Source organism: Enoplosus armatus, chromosome 18, assembly GCF_043641665.1.
Source record: "Enoplosus armatus isolate fEnoArm2 chromosome 18, fEnoArm2.hap1, whole genome shotgun sequence".
NCBI classification, from domain to species: domain Eukaryota; kingdom Metazoa; phylum Chordata; class Actinopteri; order Centrarchiformes; family Enoplosidae; genus Enoplosus; species Enoplosus armatus.
In genome coordinates this window covers 12,986,695-13,009,964 of record NC_092197.1, presented here as the reverse complement: position 1 = coordinate 13,009,964, position 23,270 = coordinate 12,986,695, and the positions used below count along the sequence as shown (strand labels likewise).

At 40.4% G+C, this 23,270-nt stretch overlaps 1 protein-coding gene across 1 annotated transcript in view; it reads left to right on the top strand.

Annotated features, from left to right (window-relative positions):
* The window catches only part of LOC139301197 (transmembrane protein 132C), a 127,843-nt gene extending 105,651 nt beyond the window's left edge, over positions 1-22,192 (top strand). The window contains exons 5-9 of the mRNA XM_070924523.1: positions 5,868-6,011; positions 11,324-11,532; positions 14,748-15,057; positions 20,362-20,553; positions 21,116-22,192. Of these exons, the coding sequence (XP_070780624.1) occupies positions 5,868-6,011; positions 11,324-11,532; positions 14,748-15,057; positions 20,362-20,553; positions 21,116-22,192 (1,932 nt within the window). The remainder of the gene's footprint in view (positions 1-5,867; positions 6,012-11,323; positions 11,533-14,747; positions 15,058-20,361; positions 20,554-21,115) is intronic.
* The last annotated feature ends 1,078 nt before the right edge of the window (positions 22,193-23,270 follow it).

The following is a 23,270-nucleotide window of genomic DNA, read 5'->3' as shown; positions in this document are numbered from 1 at the left end:
GCAATTAACTGCTGACTGACTGGGATGTATGGACACTGAATCTGTAGCAGTATCATCTGTACTTGTAAACTGCTCGTCAACTGTATGTTTTTTTTCATCTATGTGCTTGTGGTTTTAAAATGGATGAATCCAGGCCAAGGATGTCTTCAACCCGCTGTGTTTGATCCCAATAGTTGGGGCTGTAGCTGTGGGTGGCCCCCCAATTGCAGTTTTTAGGATCAAAATGCCCTCCTGGGCAAACTGGGAGGCAAATCCAAATGTGATGTCAAACATCTACCACCACCACCCAATGACCAGATCTCAGGAAGACATTGCTCAGAGTTTTGTACCTTTATTCTCCAACACTGCCTGACCTTGAGCTTGCAGACGCTCACATACAGTAACTGTTCTCTAAACTGTGCTTCTATAGGTTGTCCGCTACCTCACACATCATTCATCCACAACCATATCAGCCCCCACACACACTCCACCCTTGTACCCTGGCTGCACAGAAGCGTAATGGCCTTTTATCGATTCTTCCTTCTCTTGCCGTCTTGCTCCTCTTTTCTTGCTCTCTCCTCTGCACTGCAATGACAGGTTGTTAAGATAAGCCTTTTTTTTGTTTTGTTTTTTTTAGCTGGGCAGCAAGGGTGTGTTTGTGTGTCAAAGTTAATGTGTGCATGTGTGGATTGGTGTATATATAATATATGTATGTATGTGTATAATAATCCAGCCATTTAGAGACATGAGTGTTTGTCTGCTGTTGTGTACAACTCGGCCCCCGGAATAAGACATGCACTTCAGCCCCTCACAACCCCAGGAGGGTATTAGGCAGCCAGGAGATGCTCTGTGAGAGGTAGGCGGATTTCATGGAAAAAGACTGCCTTTTGTGCCTCATGCGTCACTCCAGCTGTCTCGCTAAATTTCACTTAATTCCACTCAAGAGATTGTGTGTTTGCAACCATGTGTATTATATCTGAGCTCACTCAATATTCAATTCTTTGTGGCACAAGCAGTCTCTGTAATACATGTTCACGCTCATTAAGACCTCTCTTTGCATAGTGTTGTTCCAGTGTTAATGGCTCATTGAGTGAAAATAGACACTCCCCACCCCATGTGGAAGCACAGACCACACGTAGAACACTTTTTATAGGCGCTTATTCACATTATTCGTCACCAGAGACTTAACATCCTGTCTTATCATATAATTATGAGCAAAGATGTTCATTGTTCACCAAGGAAGAGGGGTGAGAATTGATGTGGCCTCAGATGGCGAGTGTTGGCTTTATGGCACACAATGTGCGTAAATATCACTTGAATCTAGTAAGTGCAATTCACTCAAATTCGAGTTTAGGAACGGAGAGATGACATACTTTATTTATTGTTTTCCTTTAACTCCCAACACACATATTAACTTGAATTCACCTACCATACGCCCACAAGTTCGTATGATATCATCATGAAACCTGAAATGCATTAGAAGTCTAACCATTTACAGAACAGCACACTATAGGAGAGAACCCCTGCCTCTTTCTAACTTCCAGGAACAGATTTTTGTATTCACAGATGCTGTGTGAAAGATTTGTGATAAACGGTGAGGTCTTTCACACAATTAAAATATGTGAATATACAAGAAAAGCTTTGGATCACCTGTTCGCGTTTTACTGAGGCAGTTTAAAAAGCAGAAGTTCAAGGCAAAATAGTATTTCCCAGGAAAACTCAGTGAAAAGTGAGATTGGATGACATTGTTCATTTTAAAAAAAGAGCCTGAATAGATGTATCAATAAAAGCCATGGTGGGAGTGTTAATAACATTGCTCTCTCTGACGATGTGCTTTGAGTAAGAACTCTGTTTACTCTACTGTACGCTATTTCACTATTTCACTCTTACTTAACCGACACCTTTCTAAACCATTACCATGAAAAAGTTTGGTACATTTGATAAGCAACAGCAGTCATGTTTCCATTCAACTGTCATGCAAATTTGAAGCAAACTTTTGAAATGTCGCAAAAAAGAAATGCACGTTTCCATCAACTGGTTTGGTGCGAAAATAAATAAATTAGGCTTGCTGCAAAACGTAGTTTCGTCTGAAGTTGGCGGTGTAGGCTAAGCACGGCTGTAATCCGCCAGTAAACACAGCAGAAGTGGAGGTTGCGAACAAGAAACAAAACAAGTCGCCTTGGCCATCTACGGGAGAAAACTGGAGAGAGGTAAATGGACTTCAAAATGGACCTTAACGAAGCGCTTTACAGATTAGTTTTCATTCACCCATTCACACACTGATGGCGACCGAGCTGCCATGCAAGGTACTGGCCTCCATCGGGAGCTAACCACTGCACCACCATGCCGCCCAGAGAGGTCCTCAGGAATTTGTTTCTGTTGGGCAAGTTTTAATTGTTCTTTCATGTCAGCAAGTATCGGCCAAACCTTGTCCTGAGACAAACCTTCTGGATTGGCATGATGAACAAAACGGTTCAGCGGTAAAACACATTTTTGCCCATATTTTTTATCTTTTTTTTTTCTAATTCATGGACAAATAAAAAGGAATTTAGACACTTAGGACTTTTACTAAACATCAGCTTGTTGTGTGACAGTTATTTTGGATTTGGGGTCTTTCTACTTCATACTAAAAATTGTCACCTTCAGTAGAGAGGAATAAAGAAAGAAAATACTCTCTATTTTTTCCATTTTCAAAGAGTATATAAGTGTAGACTATCTGGATGAAATAACTTCCAAACAGATGTCAGAGAGAGCTATGAAAAAACAGAAAAATGTGATGTGCAGGAGAGAAAGAAACAAGGCAGAGGAGACATCTAATTAACAGGCTTTGAATTCCTTTATCCACAGTCGAGCTTTAAATGATATATTCTTCTCTCAGAAGGAGCATGAGGATGAAGAAACAAAGCAAATAGAGAGGCACCAGTTTTGATGAACAAAGAGCTGTCTGGAGACAAGTTTTACTTTGCCTTTCCAAGGTTTAGGGCTCTTAGTAGTCTATTATTGAAAGTAAGCTGTGATGAGCAGTATCCACTGTTACAGCATATCCTCTGTACAACCAACACACTGAGAGCTCAAGGATTACCAGACGTTGTCTTAATTGATCTCATTTTCTTTTTCCTGCTCCCCTATAAGGCCTTCCATTCTTAAGTGTATCTTATGATATCTCTTGAACGCCTGTAATTTGACATAACGTATTATTGTCAAAGTTTTTTGTTTTTTTCTTGAGACAAGTTCTGGGGAATAGCTGTAAAAGACAGACATGACTGCAGTGTGATCCTACTTCACTGTAAACCGTTCATGAAAGGGGAACTCCACCTTTTTACACATCAAAGTCTGTTTTTACAATGGAGGCTAAATTGTTGGCTTTGTTATTTTAAAGTTGCTGTTGGAAAAACATGATATTTTCATTTTGGGGTGCAACTCACAACACACATTAACATTAAAAGTAATCTCAGCATTGATGAAACAATTAGTCCATTGACTGATAACCAAAAAATGTACACAAATTAAACAATTAAAATAATTTCCCAAGAAAAAATGCCAATCGCCGTTTCCAGCTTCTTAAGTGTGAGGATTTATTGCTTTTCGCTCTTACATGTCATTACATAAATAAAGCTCTGCAAAACTTGCAGTATTAATTTTTCTGCTTTATCGATTTATAGCAAAAGCAATTCAAAACGGAAAATAATCATTACTTGCAGCCCGAACTCATAACTTAAAAACATCTCAAACTGACAGTCACACAACAATTTGGTGCTTTATATAATAGCAGTTATATCTGTGCTATAATCCCTGTGGCAGTAAATATTGCTGCTCATCGTGTGGGGTTTCTTGAACATGTTTGAAAGGGACATGTGATGTGAAAAGCCTCAGATGCATATGCAACAACTATATTCAACAATTGCAGAAGATGCAGCCCTGCATATAATGGCATTTGAATCCAGTTTGTCAGTACAGAGAACACAAACTAAACATGGAACGCATTTTATTTTTATGTAGTATGAGTATTCTGTATATAGTGTATACAGTAATATACATCATTCCTGATATATTTCTGGTCTTGAGCTTCAAATACTGGACCAACACTTCTCTGATCTGCTCACCAACGCTGTTGAACGTGCTGTGGTCCGGCTTGAAAACAAAAGGGGGGGTCGAGCTTTTACAGGTCCAGCACTATGAAACAGCCTCCCCCTCAGCTGAGTCAGTGCTACTTCAAAAAACCTCTGAAAACTTGTGTATACACATTGTCCTTTTCCTTTTGTTGCTCGGCCACCCCTGTTTATGTTGTTTTGTTTTATTTGCCATTATTGTGCACGTAGAGTGATTAATTCAGGTCATTTGTAATTTACATGCTGTTTTTTCACCTGCTGTGTAATATTTGTATTTTATTTTATTTTAGTGTTTATATAAAGCACTTTGTAACTTGTGTTTTGAAAAGTGCTACAATAAGTGAATAAATATTTGACCTGTTTAGGACAGAACACACAAATACAAGTGTCTTACCACTCTGTTTAATCTCAGTCACCATTACACTTAATATGTAAGTCAGTTAGAGACACTTGGTACATCAAGGAAAGGTCATACAGTTAAATTTAGTGAAAATGAGCTGCTCTTCGAGTGAGCTCTCAATGAATGTGAGTAGCAACAGGGATTCTGCTGGGAGGACTAATCTGGGTGAACCAATCTTCCCCTAGGAACATACAGTACATTATGTCTTAGCACACACAGTAAGTAAGCAAGTCAAGTCAATTTTATTCATATAGCCCAATATCGCAAATCACTATTTGCCTCAAGGGACTTTACAATCTGCACAGCATACAACACCCTCAAACAGCAGGAGGGACCCCAGACATACAATAGATGTCGTGTGTACAGAATAGATTCACAAGAGAAAATCATGACAAAATGTAGATTGTAACATAACATAAGTGCAGAGGATGGATCCAGGAGGACAATTGAGCAGCATCAAGTGTCGCCCACTAAGTACGATCTGAACCACACCACCTCCTCTCCACCGTAGAGACCTGGAAAGAGGACAGGCCACACAAACACAGACAAGGACAACAGCATTCACACAGAGAGGAGAAACAAACAAACACACAGAGGGAGAAAGAGCCACAGAAAGGAGGAGGTGGATGGTGGAGGGAGCTGCAAGTCCTAGAGAAACCTGAATGCAGTGAAACTGAACTCAATCTTACTTTGAGTATTTCTTTGAGACTGTCAGTTATATTAGCTTATTACAGATATATTGGTATCAATATAGGCTATATGTCTGGCAATAAATCGACATATGTCGTAGTAAGCCCTCTAGTGGCCGTAGGAGTTATGACTCCTGTCTGTCTGAAGCAAAGGAGGAAGTCGGGTCACGTTATTATAGAGCCACAAGGTAGGCATGTGGAGGAGGTCAGGGTGGACGGATGGTTCAACAAAGTGTCAGACTTGGGAGTCCACTTTTCGTCTCCCATTTCCTACCGACTGCCAACATTGGTTTCTTTTAACCATGACCACAATCTGACCTCTATCAAGTGGTTATTATTGTAACCATGACAAGAAGGTCCCCTAAACTTAACAAAGTAGTGATTTTAATCCAAACCCTGATCCCATTCCCTAACCAGGTCTCATTTGTTCCTAAACCTAATCAAACCTTATCCATTGCATTGTCTGATCATAAAACAGGGGTTCGTAACCGTTTTGGAAGGCACAGAAGGCACGTTGTCCTGCCGATAGGGGCCTCAGATCAGAAAACTCTTTCATAAACAGCGTATTTTATCCTTTAATTCAGAGGACCGGTCGCTTTGTTACATAGTTTTTCCATCAGAAAGCACTGACAAGTGTCACTTTGTTGTTAGCACTAATACTGACTTGTGACTTTCTGTTTTCATTTGCAGGACACCGAGATTCTCAACACGGCTGTCCTCAATGGGCGAACAGTCGCCGTGCCAGTAAAGGTAGTCACCGTAGGAACAGACGGAGCCGTCTCTGATGTAACTGAGTCAGTGGAGTGCAAGTCAACAGATGAACAGGTTATCAAGGTCAGTGGGGCATGTGTTTGTCAGCAGGCGCTTTTTATTTTTACCTTTTTCCCATTTGTCTTTATTGTGATCTGCTTCATGGTCAGCTTTCTAGTGGAATATGAGTGGGTGAGAGGCATGAACCAAAAGGTAGTTGTGGTGTAGAAGTAGTTTGTGCACATTAGTCTAGTAAGCAGGTGCTGAATTTCCTCCAGCAAAACAGGGCCTGGCTTTTTTTTGGCTGTTTTTTTGGTAAATGGTATGCCAGAAATTGAGATCTTGTCCTGAGGTCACAGATCGATAGCTCAGAAATTAAAAGAAAAAGAAAGAAATCAGCAACAATTAGCAATCATCTGGGGAAATGCTGTCTTCATTAAACATGCTGCTGGAAGAAAGCATTTTTCCCTGCAGTTGTGCTTAAAGCCCAATTATGCAGACCTTCCTCAATAGATTCAGATTCATCGAAGACTTTATGATTGACACACGAAGACACACAATCATGTGTCAAATGTCTTTTTTTTCCATTGACTACGTGCATGTGGGCACTAAATGAATAAGAGGAAGTTAAATGATACATAAAAGGCCATCCCATTAATGTTTGGAAGAGCCAAAATACAAGACGACAGCAGCTCGAATTCATATTAGACAAAAGTTCCTGTTTATTCTTGCTGCTGGAAGGGCGTATAATACTGGTGCAACTCTAATTTCCCTCTGCTCATTTTATTTGCCTCCAGATAAAGTTAAAATAATGTTATTGCATTGCATATACAGTATGTTGTGAAAAACATAGTATGAATTAGATCATTTCCTGCATTAAAAAGGTTGTTGTTTGAAAGCTGACTGTAGCACCAACAAGAGGAGTTTTCTCAACCTCTTTTTCCCTTTCATTACTGCAAATAACTTTGACAAACCATAAAGGTGACAAAATATTCACTGGGATTGATTTCCTATCTTAAGCAAGGTTCAAATCTCTCTAAGTTGATTTTCATTGGCTCTTTGAAAGCTTGGCTAATTAATCTAAAACCTTATTGAATGCTTTGGGAAATGTTACACAGGATTTGTTGTTAATCTAAAGAATGCAAAACCACCAGTATAATCCAGTAAGTAAAAGGTGGTAGGATTGAGCTATTTAATGTGGCATCGCTAGATTTAATATCTGCCCTTCCACATGTCTCCATCGTATTATGTGAAAAGAAAAGTGAGAAAAAAAAGGAAGTGAGAAAAATAAACTGTTTGTTCTTAATTGTCAGTACGTGTGAGAGAAAAAGAATAGTGTTGCAAGTGTGTCTGTGTTATATAGAGGAGCTGATTTTGTGCATTTCTGTGTACAGTGCATGCATATCAGAGAGAGGAGAAGAGGCAGATCTCTCAAAGGGTTTAATTATCCACTGAAGTAGTACCACACATTGTGACGCTGACCTCGGTAGCGCACTCCCCTGCCCACCCGTCTGGTTTGGGAACAGTAAGCGGTACCCCTCCTCTCTCCAGCCTACTTTCAAAGGAAACTCAAAATAAAACACTTTGTGGTCGGAAGGCATCTCCATCTTCTTTCACTGTTTCACTGAAACTTTGAGGGTTATGTCCTTCTCACAGCATGGACCATGGTGACCTTACCTTAAAATTACCCCTAACAAGGCTAACCCAAAGTTTAGGTTGTAAGCACAATATTGGTGGTTTTCTTCAATTAACCACCACTACAAATGGTATAAGTTGTGCATTACCAACAGCCCGTTTTCAAAGCATACCAAGTTTTGATGCTGACTGTAGCGTCTTTTATGATAGTAAATTGAATGAATCTTTGGGTTTTGGACAAAACAAGCAATTTAAGAACACCATCTTGAACTCTGGGAAAACGTGATGGTCTCTCTTCCCTGTTTTATATATATATATTTATATATGGACAAAACGATTGATTGAAAAAATAAACTGCAGATTGATTGCTGCTATTTTGGTCAGGTCAGTCTTGTAAAGAGATAAGGTATCTCAGACATCCTGATTAAATACAGAAATAAATGAATAATGAAAATAATCGTTGGTTACCATTAGCTCTAATTGATTGCCTAACAAGTTGATTCCTATAGCACAGTGGTATGAACATAAACTTATGACATAAAAAGTTGCTTCACATAGCCAATCTATCATATGGAGCCCCCTGGTTGAGTTTGCTACATATGAAGTTTGCATTCCCCCTGATCCATAGGAACCGTCAGTGTGTTGTTCCAGTCCAGCTATAATAAACTGCCAGCTTAGGGAAACGCTCTGCAGATACTACAGAAAGGAGAGATGATGTGACACTTTGCATTATGCATTTACATCTCATTACTCCTTTCAAAAAGCCGAGCTCTAACAGCATACAGCCACTGGCTGTGAGCACAGCTGCAGCTGCTCTGCCTGCCTGTGCTGGTTGAAGCTGCGGCGGTGGCTATGGTTATTGCTATGGCTGCAGGTGAGGTTGAATCTGTGGTTCTATGGATATGGCTACAGCAGCTGTACTGTGGCTACTCTTTACTGCTCCTTTTGCCACGATAGCATTGTTAAGCCATATGGGATGTGAACCCGCATTAGATCTATCATATATAACAGATGTTACCAATATACCACAGGAGTTCAGGAATAATTCAGGAATACAGCTTCAGCCAACACAATCATGTAAACTCCCTGTTTGCAAATGCAGAATGATCCCTAATATAAGACAGAATGTGGACCTGCCTACCCTCTTCTATTGAAATGCCCTCCTCTGGACAGGATGTAGTGTAGTGGTGCACCGACCTACACACACCTGTGTCCTCGTGCCGTTGAGTTTGGTTAAAGCAGTCGCTGTCAGTGTTTTCCCTATTATCATAAGGCATACAGTACTCCACGGTACCAAGTGCGGCAAGGAATTAGCTCGACTCAGTGGACCCCTTGCTGCTTTTGATTGGCTTTCAAGTCATATTCACGCTTTGTGACTGAACCAACAACATATTGTGAGAATATTTTCTAATAAAATAAAAAGTGAAAATGACTGGACAACAGGGGAATGTAATTATGGTTATTGAATGAAAGCTAGGGGTTACAATATATCCTCCCCCAGGTCTTTATTTCTAAAAGGCAGATTGATTTTAATATAAACTGAGGCATATAGTAATATGAAGCTCAACGAACAGAATCAAAATAAGCAAGTGTTTTGAGCTCCTGTTTTAACATGAGTTGTACTAGCCCGAAGGTGTACCCAATAAACCACTGAACCGGATATACTTTATCGTTTTTGTAAGTCTTCATAGTTTAGAATGATGGAAATTGGACATACTGGGTGCTCTAAGCAAGATTCATCAAAGAAAAATATCACGTAAGCTCTCTGCCCTGAATTTCAGTCAAGTAAGACGATTTATTTTTTAGTGAATTAGAGAAACCTTAACATCCTTTAGAAAAAGGCTAAGCAGAAATGTTCCACTACAGTACAATGTGAGAGTCAAACGGTATACTCTCTCCAAAACTGGACATTCAATTTGTTTAAGTCATGAACTCGTCCATGTACGCCACACTCCCAGTTGTCTGTGTTTGTGCGTGTCACTCTACATAAATCCCAAGCCTGCATGATTAGCAACACAATGTATTGTTTCCAGGGAGAAATGGCATTGATTTGTGCGTGGTTTCATGACACATTCATGGTGATAACAAGAGGTTACAGGGATCAGTCAAGTGTTAAATTGTTCATTGTTCGGCGCAGAATATGTCACCTTCCAGAGATGTCAATTAAATCTTTATGGTTATCATCTCCGAGGAGGGAGGGAGGCAGAGAGAGAGAGAGAGAGAGAGAGAGAATGAACACAAGAAGAAAAGAACAAAAACAGAGGTGAGGCTTAAGAGACTCGAGGAGGACTGAAGTGGATTCTTTCTGCTCACTAGGTTGCCTTTAGAAACCCTGCACATAAGTGCATGTCGTGTATGTGTGTTCCTGTGACTTTTCAACATGCACTCACCTCCTAAATGGACTAATTTATACACAGTATATAAACCATGATCATCAACTCGCATTAACTGTTCAGCACCTATGGAGGGCAGACAACTCTCTCAACAATCTTTTATGAGTATTATCTAAGTATTAGGTTATTTCTCTCCTCTCCGATATCTGGATCAGTTGAGACATGTAAGGCTGCAGCTGACCATTATTTTCATTGTTTATTATTCTGACAGTTGTTAGAAAATAGTGAAAAACATTTCCTCATTTTCTCAGAGCATGAGGTGATGCCTTTAAATGTCTGATCATTTGAACATCCAAGTCAAATCTTAAACCCACTTTGATTTCCGCCTAAGACTCGTCCTTCTCTGGAGCACGATCTGTTCTCATTACAGGAAGACTGAACATGTATGGGGTGCAGTAATACTGTAGTAGGCTGATGGTGAGAGTGAAGGAGTGGGAGAGGAAGAGAAAGAGGAAACGAAAGGGAGGAGGAGGAGAGAACTGACAGATACCAAGCTGTCAGTTTTGTTCCTCAGAGATAGGGGCTGGTCTGACATCATTTGAGAGTAAAGCTGCCAAGTTATATGCAAAGACATGGAGACAGATGACAGTCTTCTTGTGACTAGTTTGTTATAAAGAAGCAATTGTCAGTACTGAGGACATGTGCTGAAATTATCAGTTGTGCCAATCAAGCTTATGATGGTATTTTGCAACTGAAATGAATTGAAATGCAAGTGATTACAAACAAAATTTGATGACAGATTGATAAATAGATTTGGCCCTGGGGGGGGGGAGGTATTTAATGAGGAGTGCTTGTAGATAATGACAGACACTTGATGTTCCTACTATACCATTCCTCTATGTTGGAGATGCATCTGAGAAACCTCGCTAACTGACTGGACTTGTACTTTATCCAGCCAATCATAATTCGGTTCGAGCGAATTTGTTTTGTTGTCTGTTTGGATGAGGCAGGCTTGTGTCTTTTCTCAGCTCTCTCCATCTGTTAAGTTGGACCAAAGTCACATTACTTGCACACATTATCCTGCATGCACACGCATTAAAGATGCATCTGCACACATTCAAACACACACACACACACACACACACACTCACAGACTGAGCAGACCTGACACTTGAGGTTTCATTGAAGCAACGCCAAATCTTTCCACCCTCCAGCTTGTCATAGCCCTCCAGACAATCTTCCTTAAAGTGGTCCAAATGACAAAATTCTACTGCTACATCCAATTTTAGAAAAATTACATTTAAATGACTTACATTTAAAATAATTGACTCTTTGTCACCTTTCGTACGAGTTTTTCAGCCCCAAATTGATTCTTCTTTCTTTATCCCTTTGTGTCTCTCGTCCTGCCGCCTCTTTTCTTTTCTCCAGGTGTCAGAGCGATGTGACTATGTGTACGTCAATGGGAAGGAGACAAGAGGAAAGAGCAGGGTGATGCTCAACTTCACCTACAGTTTTCTGAGCGCCCAGCTCGAGATGAGTGTATGGATTCCCCGCCTGCCTTTGCTCATCGATGTGGCCAACCCCGAGCTCAGCCAGATAAAGGGCTGGAGGGTCCCTGTTAGCATGGACAGCAGAAGGTAAGGCCTGATTGTCTATTTGCATCTATGATGTTGCATGTTTTGCTATGTGTTATTGTTAAATTTACCTATTGTGAATTGAACACTGCAGCACTACATCAGCAGCTGTAAGGCAGCTATTTCCAGCACAAGAAACTGGATCCTTGCTTCTTAAACTGACACTAAACTCTTGAACAAGCTAAACCATTGGTCCACATGCAAAATAGATTTTAACTTCATCCACTGAATAACTATATATCACTGCACAAGTTGGCCATTTTAAAACAGTCCCAGGACAAGTCTAAATTTATTTATTTAGGTCATTAGCCTGAGAGGTTTTTAACAATCCCTGCATGTGAATCCAATTCACATTCTTCACTTGGTAAAATAAATGGAGGCTACAATAAATTGGCTTGGTATAGTTGGTTCAGGCATGAGGCAGAAAATGCACGTGTAGCTGCAGAGGTAGTATAATGAGTGTCTAATAATTCATTGGACTGGTCTCCCAAAAGGTACTTATGCTGAATAAGAAATGAGTAATAATTTTGAGCATTACAGAGCATGGACAAAATTCCTGAGGCTAAAAAGTGACACAGTGCTCAATGACCTGTGCGGTGCATCGTGAGTTGTACAAGCTGGTTGCAATAAAAATATTTAAATTAGTGATTTCTTCAAATATGAATATGGTTGATTAAAATAGAAATAAACCTATTCAAATTAAATCTAAGCAGATCATCACTGAAGCATACTGACTCATTTACATTTAATAATAGCTATCATAATTATCATTTACTGTGATCACACAGAGAGTAACTATGGTGATGACATAAAGCACTGAAACACTTGTGTGTTTGTAATGTAAAAGGTTAGGTATTTAATTTTTCCCTGTGCCCCAGTGTTCACTCTTTTTCACCAGAGCCAGGATATTACAGTCATGCACAATTTACAATGTGAAAGGAAAACAGTAATTACATGATGTAGCGAATACATCCTATTTATTGTTTGTGGTTTATCCAGATGAATAAAATACACATGGAAACAGTGCTGACATTTAAGATTTTAGTTGTGTGAATTTGCAGGTTTTCAGTAGGCGAAGCCCCTTTAAGCAGCAACAGTAAAATGTTTAAATGTGACCGTATATGATGTAAAAGTTATTGTATACTTTTACATGCATTCACTGCAGTGTCATTTCCCATTGGCCTACACCCCACAGGGTGGCACTCTAACACAAATACCCCCTGCTATCCACGCCTGATCACATCAGTCATGCCTGACAAGAGCATCAGTGCATGACGAAAGCATGTTATGTGGCGTTTATGTGCATATTTGTAAAAGAGGGAAAATAAAAAAAAACAATGGAGAGAAAGCTAATTTGAAGAAATGTTTGGTTTTTTTGGCATAGGTTTATCAATGGATGTGTGCGCAGGCTTTGTGTGCGTTCTCATTCACATTCACATAGCACATAAGCCACCTCATTACACTCGCAACACCTTGGCTGACCTGACACTCACTGCTACAAACGTGACCTGACCTCATGTTTCTGTTGCCAACCACAAATGTCACCTTAGTTTAGACTGCCGTCCCTTCACTGATGTGGAATAAGAGAAGGGGAGGGGACGGTGAAGGGAGGTTAGGAACTAAGCCAAGCCATTGGGCCACAGCATGTTAACCTGTCAGCCCGTTTTTCTGCCTGACCGGCCATGCCTCATTAAACCTAATGGAAACTGTCACTGTCACTCCCCCCTGGCCACCTGACTGCTAGAGAAAGAGATGCAGGCAGAGCTCGAAAGAGTACATAATAAAAGGTGAGAGTGAGAGAGAGAGAGAGAGGAAAGCAGAGTGAGAGAGTTGAAAAATAGATAGCAGGGAAGTCAAGTTAGAAATTGATGTGAGGAAATATATAGTGAGAGCCAGGCACGCAGTGTGAGAGAGAGATGGCAATGGCAAAACTAAATAGACCTATATACAGTGATAAAGTGTGATGGAAGATGAAGTGCGGATGGATAAGAGTGATGTATACGCCTAATGGCCACAGCAATGTTTCTCTTCGTCATCAACATGGTCGACTCTTTGGAGCGGATCCGTGTCCCAGGGCCACATTTTACCCCTCACTGCAGCTCCCACAGCTCAGCCTGGAGACCAAAAAGTACAATATGTTGTTGTTGAATATGATGTATTATGGTAGCCAAGGGGGCAGTTTGTGTCTACAAGCAGTTATCTATTTTTGGAAAGAATTGGGGCCTACAACTTTTGGGTGGTACACTATATACCATGAATCGTGAAGTAGTAGCAGATTATGAGCAGAATGGAATCAAATGGATCTATAATACAGCCAAGCAGGATTTCATGTGTTGTAAATTTGTATTTCAGATATGTATTGACTTTTTAATGCTACAAAGTTGAGTAAAACTCCTATTAAACATCTGGGTGCCATAAATTACGCCTAACAATGGTTTAAATTGTACTGCGCTGCCTATTTGTATCAGTGTTTGGATGTCTTATTAGGTCCACAGTGGTAACTATTAGCCCTCTTCCGTAATTCTTTGAAGCATTTCTCCAATTTTTCAAATTAAAAGAGCCGTTTGCCCCTTCCTTCCTTTCCTACCTTCTCAAATGTGGGTCTGTTGGTGTGATATAAAACTTGAATTAAATAGGAGGAAAAGAATAGAGCAAATGTGTCACAAAATTCCCCTACTGGGTTTGCAGACAGTCATTTGTTACCAAACATATCTTCAGAGATGGCTATATCTGCAAAGTGTTTGCCGTTGGCCAAATAAATGGCAGACAGGAAAATATTTTGCCCTTTTAAAGAAAATGAGAAAGCATGCATGGCAGCAGTTTGTCTCTGCAAGCTGTTTTTAATGGATTTTTGAAAACACTGGGAGCCTACGACTTTCGTGAGGTCGGGAAAACCTGCAGCACAACAGACAGAAGAGGCTTTGACTGCAGTAAATACATCAGAGGGTTTAGACTTCATGGGCATTAATGGTGATAAGAAAAAAATGAATAACATTGAATTGTGACAGGAAAAAGTAGAATTATACTAGTGATAACCTTCAAAGAATCTTTTTCTCCTGAGGACTTCTCTTGATACAAAGAGCTTTCAGTACTTTTTACCTCAGAAACAAGCTGAAGTACACTTATGCTATCTGCTTCCATACTCCTCACTGTTATAAGTAATTGATCCGAACTTTATTCCCAGCACTCGTCTGCCCTTCATTTTCTCATTCCTGTAGGTACGAGAGGGTCACTGACGACAAGGATGAAGACGATGCAGCTGAGGAGAGGACAGAGAGCAGCTGTGTGGCCCAGTATCAGAGCACCACCCTGCGTGTCCTCACACACTTTGTGGCAGATAACGGAGAAGTCAAAGGAACCGCAGAGGACGACGGCCTAGGCCAGCAGAACTTCCTGCTGGGTAGTGACTGGAAGGTGGAGGTGACACAACTGGTCAAGGATTCTCTGAGGGTGGAGAACCAGAAGGTTGCACAACTGCTGGAGGGCCAAGTTGTCATAGGATTGAGTGCTGGAACCACCAAACTACAGGTTGTGTGTGTGTTTTGGTAGCCTTATAAGCAGACAGCATTGCCTTTTCGTTTCACTTCATTATTCAGTCTGACATCATGCTCATGTTAGCCGTTTTCTAGCATTTTGCCCCAACCAATCAGTGGTGACTGACACATCCGTCTCGTCAACATCATTTTCAGTCGACACAGAAGCTGCAGTAGCTATTGCTAGGATCAGCAACCTAAACGTTTGTTATGTCAATCAATGGAATATACTCATTTAAAAGTTGTTACTTCTGTAAGTAGAACAACCTGGAAAGCTGAGTCAGATCTCATCCATGCTTGTTTCCATTCTTAATCCTGCAAACAAAGCTCTGATTGGCTCGATTGTTTTTCCAACCAAGGAAACAGCCATCAGCGGGCACACCAGACCTATTTGAATTGTTCATGAAATCTGTAGCTGGTGTAGCTATGAAATCTGGTGTAGCTTTTTTTCTGTTCCTCTCTCCACTTTGTTCATTTAATGTCAGATTGTGAAGCTCCACTCATCAATATTTTCTTTAACAATGGATAAAAATGGTTACTCGTAGTGACGAAGCTACAGGGAAATTATCATCCAACTCTGGTATGAGGTTTTAGCCTCTTCAAGCCCATTGTTTTGGTTGTACAGTTCACAAATTCCACTCTCATCAATCATGTTTTCAGCAGCAACAAGCATCTGTTTACAGCACAAATGCTCTGATAAACTCCCATGTACACTACCTGTCCAGCACCAAACAGCAGACAGACAAAGTTGTCGACTAGCTGGTGAACATAGTAGAGCATCTAGGAGCTAAAACCCGGCTATTTCTCAGAGGGGTTGGTGGAGACAGAGACATGTCTAAAAGGAGAGAGAATATTGGACTTACATTCATCAGGTAGCCAGAAACATGACTCTGAATCAAAGCTAATGTTGCCCCTGTGTCTGCTGGATGCATAAAATAGGCAATTATTTCCAAACACATAAGCCGATAATATGAGTTCTTGCTTAAATAAGTAGTTTGCATGTTTCTTTGTAAAAAAAAAAAAAAATACAAAGAAAGGGATTGAGAGTAAGCTACACATATAGAGAATGTGGAGTAAGACAGAACAGGTTTGGCAGTGGGAAGGAGTTACAGAAATAACTACATTGATTGCAGCATGGCACAAATACTTAAACCCATCATGAGCTGACAGAGGAACATGCCTTCATGGCACATCTAACAAAACCTTGCACCTCTCTCTCTCTCTCTCTCTCTCTCTCATACACACACAACTCACACAAACACTCAAAATCCTATTTATCTAATACTACAACCAGCTCCTCGCTCATGACGGCACGTGTGCCCGGTCGCCCTGTAAATCAACATCAAATCTGGCATTTACAAGACAGCACAACACAGAACAACACATTGTTGAAGCAGTGGATGGAATCATAATTTATCTCTCTTTATTTATCAATTGAAAAGCTGTGTGTACTGCAGGAGTGATTATGTGCTGTTTTGCTGGGTTAAACATGGGAGTTTAACCCTTAAAGTATGTTACAGTAAGTCTCCACGGCAACGAAAGAATAATTTCAGACTCAACAGTGTAGCTTGATTTAGATCCGCAAGGTGAATTATAATTGCTGGTACATATAATAAGTGAGCGTATCTCTTGAAACACAAATTATATAATTAACATAAAAGTTAATTGTACCACTGAATGCAGGCATGATTTGATAGTTAATGTTTCAACTATTTAATTAACAGTTTGTACTCAAAGTGTCAGGTGTGTTTTCAGTCTCGTCTTTGGTATGCTGCTCAGGTGGTCTGTGGAAAGGTTAAATCATTCTGAATGAAAACATGCTTTTATGTTAGGACAGAGCTTTTGGGCTTAATCCCGAGAAATCATGTAAACACTTAGTGAAATAGACGTACAAAGCAAAGCGTGAAATCAGCTCAATGAACTACTACCGTTACATATTCCAGTGGCTTAACACAACCCATTTCATTGGTTGTACGCAATTTTTGTTTAAATGGAGTTTAATTTCTTTTTATTCAAACATTGTGTAACAAGAAAATGGAAAGAACAAAGATTGTAGTTTTTTTTTCTTCCAAAACTTATTTTTAGCGTTACTTATATTTGGAACCCAATGAGGGAAAGATCTCAAAAGCGTCTATAAAATCAAGCTGTTATTTTTTTCACAGTCACAATCACAGACTCTTTACATTTCTGTGTAACATTTTCCACAGCAAACAGTAGGGAGTATAATGTTGAATGTACAGTACCTTCCTACCTTCCTTGGAGCCAGTGGTTTCCGGTCATTTAGGTCCATCCTAGATGATAAACTACTGTGAATATTCTTTTTTATCTTTCTTTTGTTATCTGTAGTTTATCAGTGTTACCTTATTGTTGAGTGGTAATGCAGGTGCAAGTTTGGATTGATTTCAACACTGCTGAACTATTCTGTGTTCATGTGCTGGTTGAGGGCTCCAAGATCTGAGAAGAGAGTTGGCTGCCAAACAGCACTGCCTTCATGAGCTATGCTCTCAGAAAGTCAAACCCAGAAGACACAAAATAAGCAAATGCTATCTATTTGTCCAGCAAAATGGACATTGTGAAAGGAACTGTGAACTTGAGAGCTCCGTCATTAAGAAAATGGAATGATCCCCGCATCTGTCATCCAAGAAACATAGTGCTAATACAGTATATGCCCCAATTTCTTAAAGCTTTGAATACATAACGCATTAAGAGTTTTATTTTGATCTAAAAGTTCAGAATTACAACGGAAGACTCGGATGTGAAATTAAATGAAAGCCAAGGATTTAAAAAGGCCATAGAGAAGATTCCATATTGGTCATAGAATTGGTCATTTGATCATTAATACCGGGTTGCATGGAGCATCAGGAGAAATTCATGAATCCTTTCAAGCACTGTCTTTCTGACATGTTATGGCCAATTGCATGCAAAACACATTTTGCTATTAACCTTTGCGAAAGTGTCAGTATGAGGAGTCAGAGCGACATGGTGTGGGCAACACTGGATTTTATGTAATATTATTGGTTGCACCAGACTAAATCCAGGTGCAAATGGGATTTTGTGGGGTCAGGGAGTGAAAGCCCTCTGAGATTTGGACAGAAATCATACAAGACAAGATTCTGACAGCTTTGAATAGAAAGAGAGAAGTCTGGAAGGGGTCTTTAATTGCTCTCTGGGGGTGGAATGAAGCCGTCTGTAAACTCTGGAAGTAGTGTGAGGAAGGGACTTGACATGTCTGGTGGGTGACTCTCACGATTATGGATGTAGGCCAAAGGCGGGACCTGCATTCTCCCTAATGGGGTGGAGGAGAGACACGACATCTCTGAAAAAGGACTCTGTTAAAGAGGAGGAGAAGGGATCTGACTACTTCCACAGAATCAAGGAAAGGAGCCTTGACATCTCTGAGAGGAGAGCAGTAGAAAGTCTGGACATTTGTTAGTATGTAGTTAGGGTTAGGTTGAGAGGATTGTTGATCTATTTGAGGGATGAAAAAAATGCTCCTAACATCTTGTGGCGAGTTCTGTCAGGGGTTTATAGATTGCACATCCTGGCATCTTTAGAGGAGAAAGATACAGTCCATTCTTTTCATGGTTGGAAGTTGGGCAGTTTCTTCTGCTCACTTGCTTGTATTTTAGTAGCTTAAGTTCCTAGTTGGCAAAGCATGTTGTATGTTTTGAATTCAGCTTGACTCCATTTTAATATAAAGCAAACAGACGTTACTCACCTATACTGATATGAATCTAAACATCCAAAGGTGGAGGCAAAGCAAGTATGATGATGATGATGCTGGTTTTAGAATAGAATACCCTTTGGCTACCAGAAGTGCAACTACCAACTTTATGTATGCATCCAGACTCTTTCATAATTTAAATTAAATCAGTGCCAATGAAGCCTTTATAACAAGCCAGTGGCCCATGATTTTCAACATTTTGTGTCATTGCTTATTTTGCTTTCCCTTTATCTGTAACTTCAGACTTCAAGACAATCAGTGTGCATGCCTAATAGTTAGTGTGAAAATCTCTGATTCACAATCATCACCAGTCTGCCCTTTTAACCTTTGCCCTCATCTCAAGAGATAAGGTTAAACCATATTTCCCATTTTTTGAGACTACACCTATTTGAGCTGTGTTTACTACCGTTCAAGGATATCCCTTTCGCTGTGTGGGAAGCAAAAGGGAAAATGAAAAAAAAGGTAAACCAAAGGGAAGAAAACTGGGAAAAGGGTCTGTACAAATGAGGCAGTGATCGGTGCTGACAGTTCATTATGGCTGGTAAATGCGGCCATGTGGGGGCTGCTGGAGGAGAGACGCGAGCCCTAATTGGAGCGGATGGGAGGGATTCTCATCTCATAACAATATCACAACTATTTACATGCTTGCACCTCTGGCAACTCAGGGAGGTGGAGAATGTATTAGAAGAGAGGAGATTATTTGTTTGCATGTGAGTTTAGGAATGACTTTATGTTAGTATGTGTTTGCATAGATAATGAAACTTACATAACAGAGTTCTTGTGCATGCGGTCTCCAGAGTTTAGAATACAGAAGAAGTGCAATTTCTGTTCCAGTTACATATATTTTTATTGACCCAGTGCACAAATAAATATAGGGACACTGTCCTCCCAAGAAAAATAACTGCAGTTCCAGCAAATGCCCGAAAACAACAGATGTTACCTTCATGTATCAAAGCCCAGTAGTAGCCATAGTAATTATGAGTCTTGGCCAATGGGAGCAAATGAGGAAGTCAGGTAACAGTACTGTAAAGCAACAAAGTCCACAGAGGAGGTTGGGGTGGATGGATGTGTAAAAAAAAATGGGAGATGGGAGACCACTGCTCATTCCAGGTGTCCTACCAATAGTCAAGTTGGTATATTTTAACCATGATCATTCCTTAGCCTTAAACAAGTAGTTATTATTGTAACCATGATATTTGACATGAGGCAGTGTACTCTGAGAATATGTATTTTCGTGTTTTTTATGACTCAGTTTTATAGTACTGAACTATGAGGTCACATTCCATTAAAGCTGAAGGCATGTGTGTCAATATTTGTTTTGAAACCAGTTTATTTTTGTTTTGCGTACCACTGGGACCCAGAGGAATTCCAAAGGCTTTTCTTGACAAAACTCCATTTAGAGTGCAAGCTTTGCCTTTCAGGGCTTCGGGATTGGACATCTTATCATCTACAGTGACATCATTGTCAACAACAGTGGCCACTAGCAAATTGGCTCTTCCTCTTCATTCACAGTAACAATGTCAGCTCAGATCTTCATGGACTATCATGAGTAGCAAGTGTTTGCGTGTGTTGCAGGTGCTGTCCCCTCTGACATCATTGGTCCTGGCTGAGAGGAGCATCAAGGTGCTGGATGATAAAGTGAGTGTGACAGAGCTTGGGGTGCAGTTGGTGTCTGGACTCTCTCTGTCCCTGCAGCTCAGCCCAGGAAGCAACAGGGCCATCGTCGCCACTGCAGCCACACAGGAAGTCTTTGAATCGCTCAAACAGGTACAAATCCAAGACATCCAAATATCTTGCAGCATTTTATATTATTAATCATTCCTTAACCTACCACAAGAGGAGGGAACGTCTAATCTTTACTGCATTAGCGCTGTACTGTGTACTGTGAATTGTGCATTGTATTTGTATTATAAGTTCGGGGCTGGATCAGGGTTATTATGGAGTCTACTGTATGATATGCATTGTGATTTTTCCTTTATAATTAATTCACTCTTCATATAGTGAAGCCATCTCTTTGATTTGCATATCCAACCACTGAACAGCTCTGTTATTCCAGTAATTATAATTTCAAATGGAAAAAGGCTACCGTCTCTTCCCTTGGAGAGAAAAGAATATTTGGCTTTCAGGAAAACAGTTTCATATCCACTCCACTGTAATTAAAGCTCACTTTTGCTTCAACCATGTTCCTCTGTTATATTTTCCAGTCATTCTTATGAATTAGCTGCAAATGTGCAGAATACTGTTTATTAGATATTAGTTATTTTCAGGGTTATTTGGATTATTGTGGTTGTACTGATACCAATTTCTGTTTGTATGGGTATTTTCGTAGGAGTCCCTCATCAGTGCTTGGCTCCAGTTCAGTGATGGATCCATGACTCCTCTAGACAACTACAACCCTGCCCATTTTACCCTGGCAGCCACCTCTCTGGATGAACAGGTGGTGGTGGTGCAGCGCAGTGTGGCATGGAAGTGGCCCATCATTGTTGCCAAGGGCGAAGGACAGGGTTTGCTTGTGCGTGTTGAAATGAGCCCATCAGAAGTGTGCCAGAAGGGAAAACGACGTACTATCTTAGCTACTGGAATGGCAAACATACAAGTACGGTTTGGTCAACCAGAGGAGCAATACAGACAACCAGGAGACCGGCGAACACGTCCTGATCCTCCATATTATGGCGGATCCATCTCTGATATGGAAACTGGGTTAATCAACCGTGGAGCCACTACCATCAGGGGCCATGTCCCGGTGAGACCTAATGGAGGCCGTCTATCAGCGGACAGTGGGGCCAGAGTCCCAAGCGAATTCTCTGAATATCCAGACAAAGAGCTGCCTCGTAGCCGCAGCACTGATGAAGACTTGTTACCATCCCGACGTGGCTTGACAGACCTGGAGATTGGTATGTATGCCCTGCTGGGAGTCTTCTGCCTGGCCATCCTGGTTTTTCTAATTAACTGCATCTCTTATGCATATAAGTATCGTAGCAAGCACCTGTCTCTGGAGGCTCCGGAAGCAATGCCCCATGCCCACGATTGGGTTTGGCTGGGCCAAGAGGAGGGGCTATGTCTGCAGCAACAGCACGACGAGCTGGGCGGAACCCTAGAGGAAGGAAGTCAACTATTAAATGGAGGCGTCCAGCGTGGTAATAATGGTGTAGGAGGCTGTAGTTCGAGTGGGAGGGATCACAGGAATGAGTCGCTTAACTCACCCACCACCAAAAGAAAGAGGGTGAAGTTCACCACCTTTTCCAATGTCAAGTCCAGTAATGGATGTCCTGTGCTCAGCCCATTAGCACTAGCGCAGACCAGTGAGATAAAATGGGTATGTCCGGACATCGAGCTTGGGGACTCAAAGGATCTGAGGAACTACATGGAAAAGCTTAATGAGAATGCAATTAAGAACATTATATAGGGTGTACTGGGTGTTTTCAATGAACTAAAGAGAAACTCACCTGAATGCCTTCAGAATAAGGAGGGAATGATGGTTGGAGGGAGGAAAGGAAAGAAAACAGACTGGAGCTGCTGTTAAACCCCGCCATAACAGGATAGTGTGTTCACCCTCTGTTGTTTCCATGACAGTATTCAGAAAGGGTAAAGCAACGGACTATAACGAGACATGATTTGCCACGACACCACAGCATAGTTATAAAGGGGAAAATGTGAACTTGATATTGTTGCTTAACTTAAATGTATGTTGTTTGTCTTTAATTGAGGTTCAGTTTCCTTTTTTTAATGCGCCATGTACTTTGTTTTATGTTTTCTTTTTTAAATCATCATGTTTTAATGTTGTATTTGTTGTACTTTCTGGCGCTTTGTTGCTTTTTTTTTTTTAATGGGTTGCTGTATGCTCTGTACCACATGTCAGCAATTATAGATTCTAGGAGAGAAGAGGTAAAAGCAATTTTGTATTGTATATAAATGCAGAGTTTGAAGGTATTATATGTATAGTAACATTTTGTAAAGTGCCGTTTGGTTTTGTTTTGGTTTCGTTTGTAGTTTAGTTTTTGTTTTGTTTTGTCTCCAGAAACCAGATCCATGCATGATGTTATTAAAGAGGAGGCATGTGTGTCTGATCTGGTACCTGAAATGAAGTGTGTAGATAACTAATACCAATATCTCTGGAGACATGTCAGTTTAATATTGTTGCATTCATTCATCACGGAGCTGAGTTTTGGGTTGGTCTCAGTATGTTGATATTGGTTTAAAAAGTTTTGTTAGCCCATACATTTTCTCTTCCTATGTTAATGTTACTTATGCGACCCCCTTTGATTCAGTTGCATACTTCACATGAAGTAGACTTTTTACACTACTTTAAATCTTGATACGGCCTGATATTAGGATTAGAAAATACATTTGTTATATTCAACAGAAAAACACAGATCGCCATCAAGAGAATCAATAGACAATCACATAAATAATGTATGGATCAATCCCTTCATTTATTATGTTCCACAAAAATCAGTCCAGTTTACAGTTTGTAAGGCCTGTTA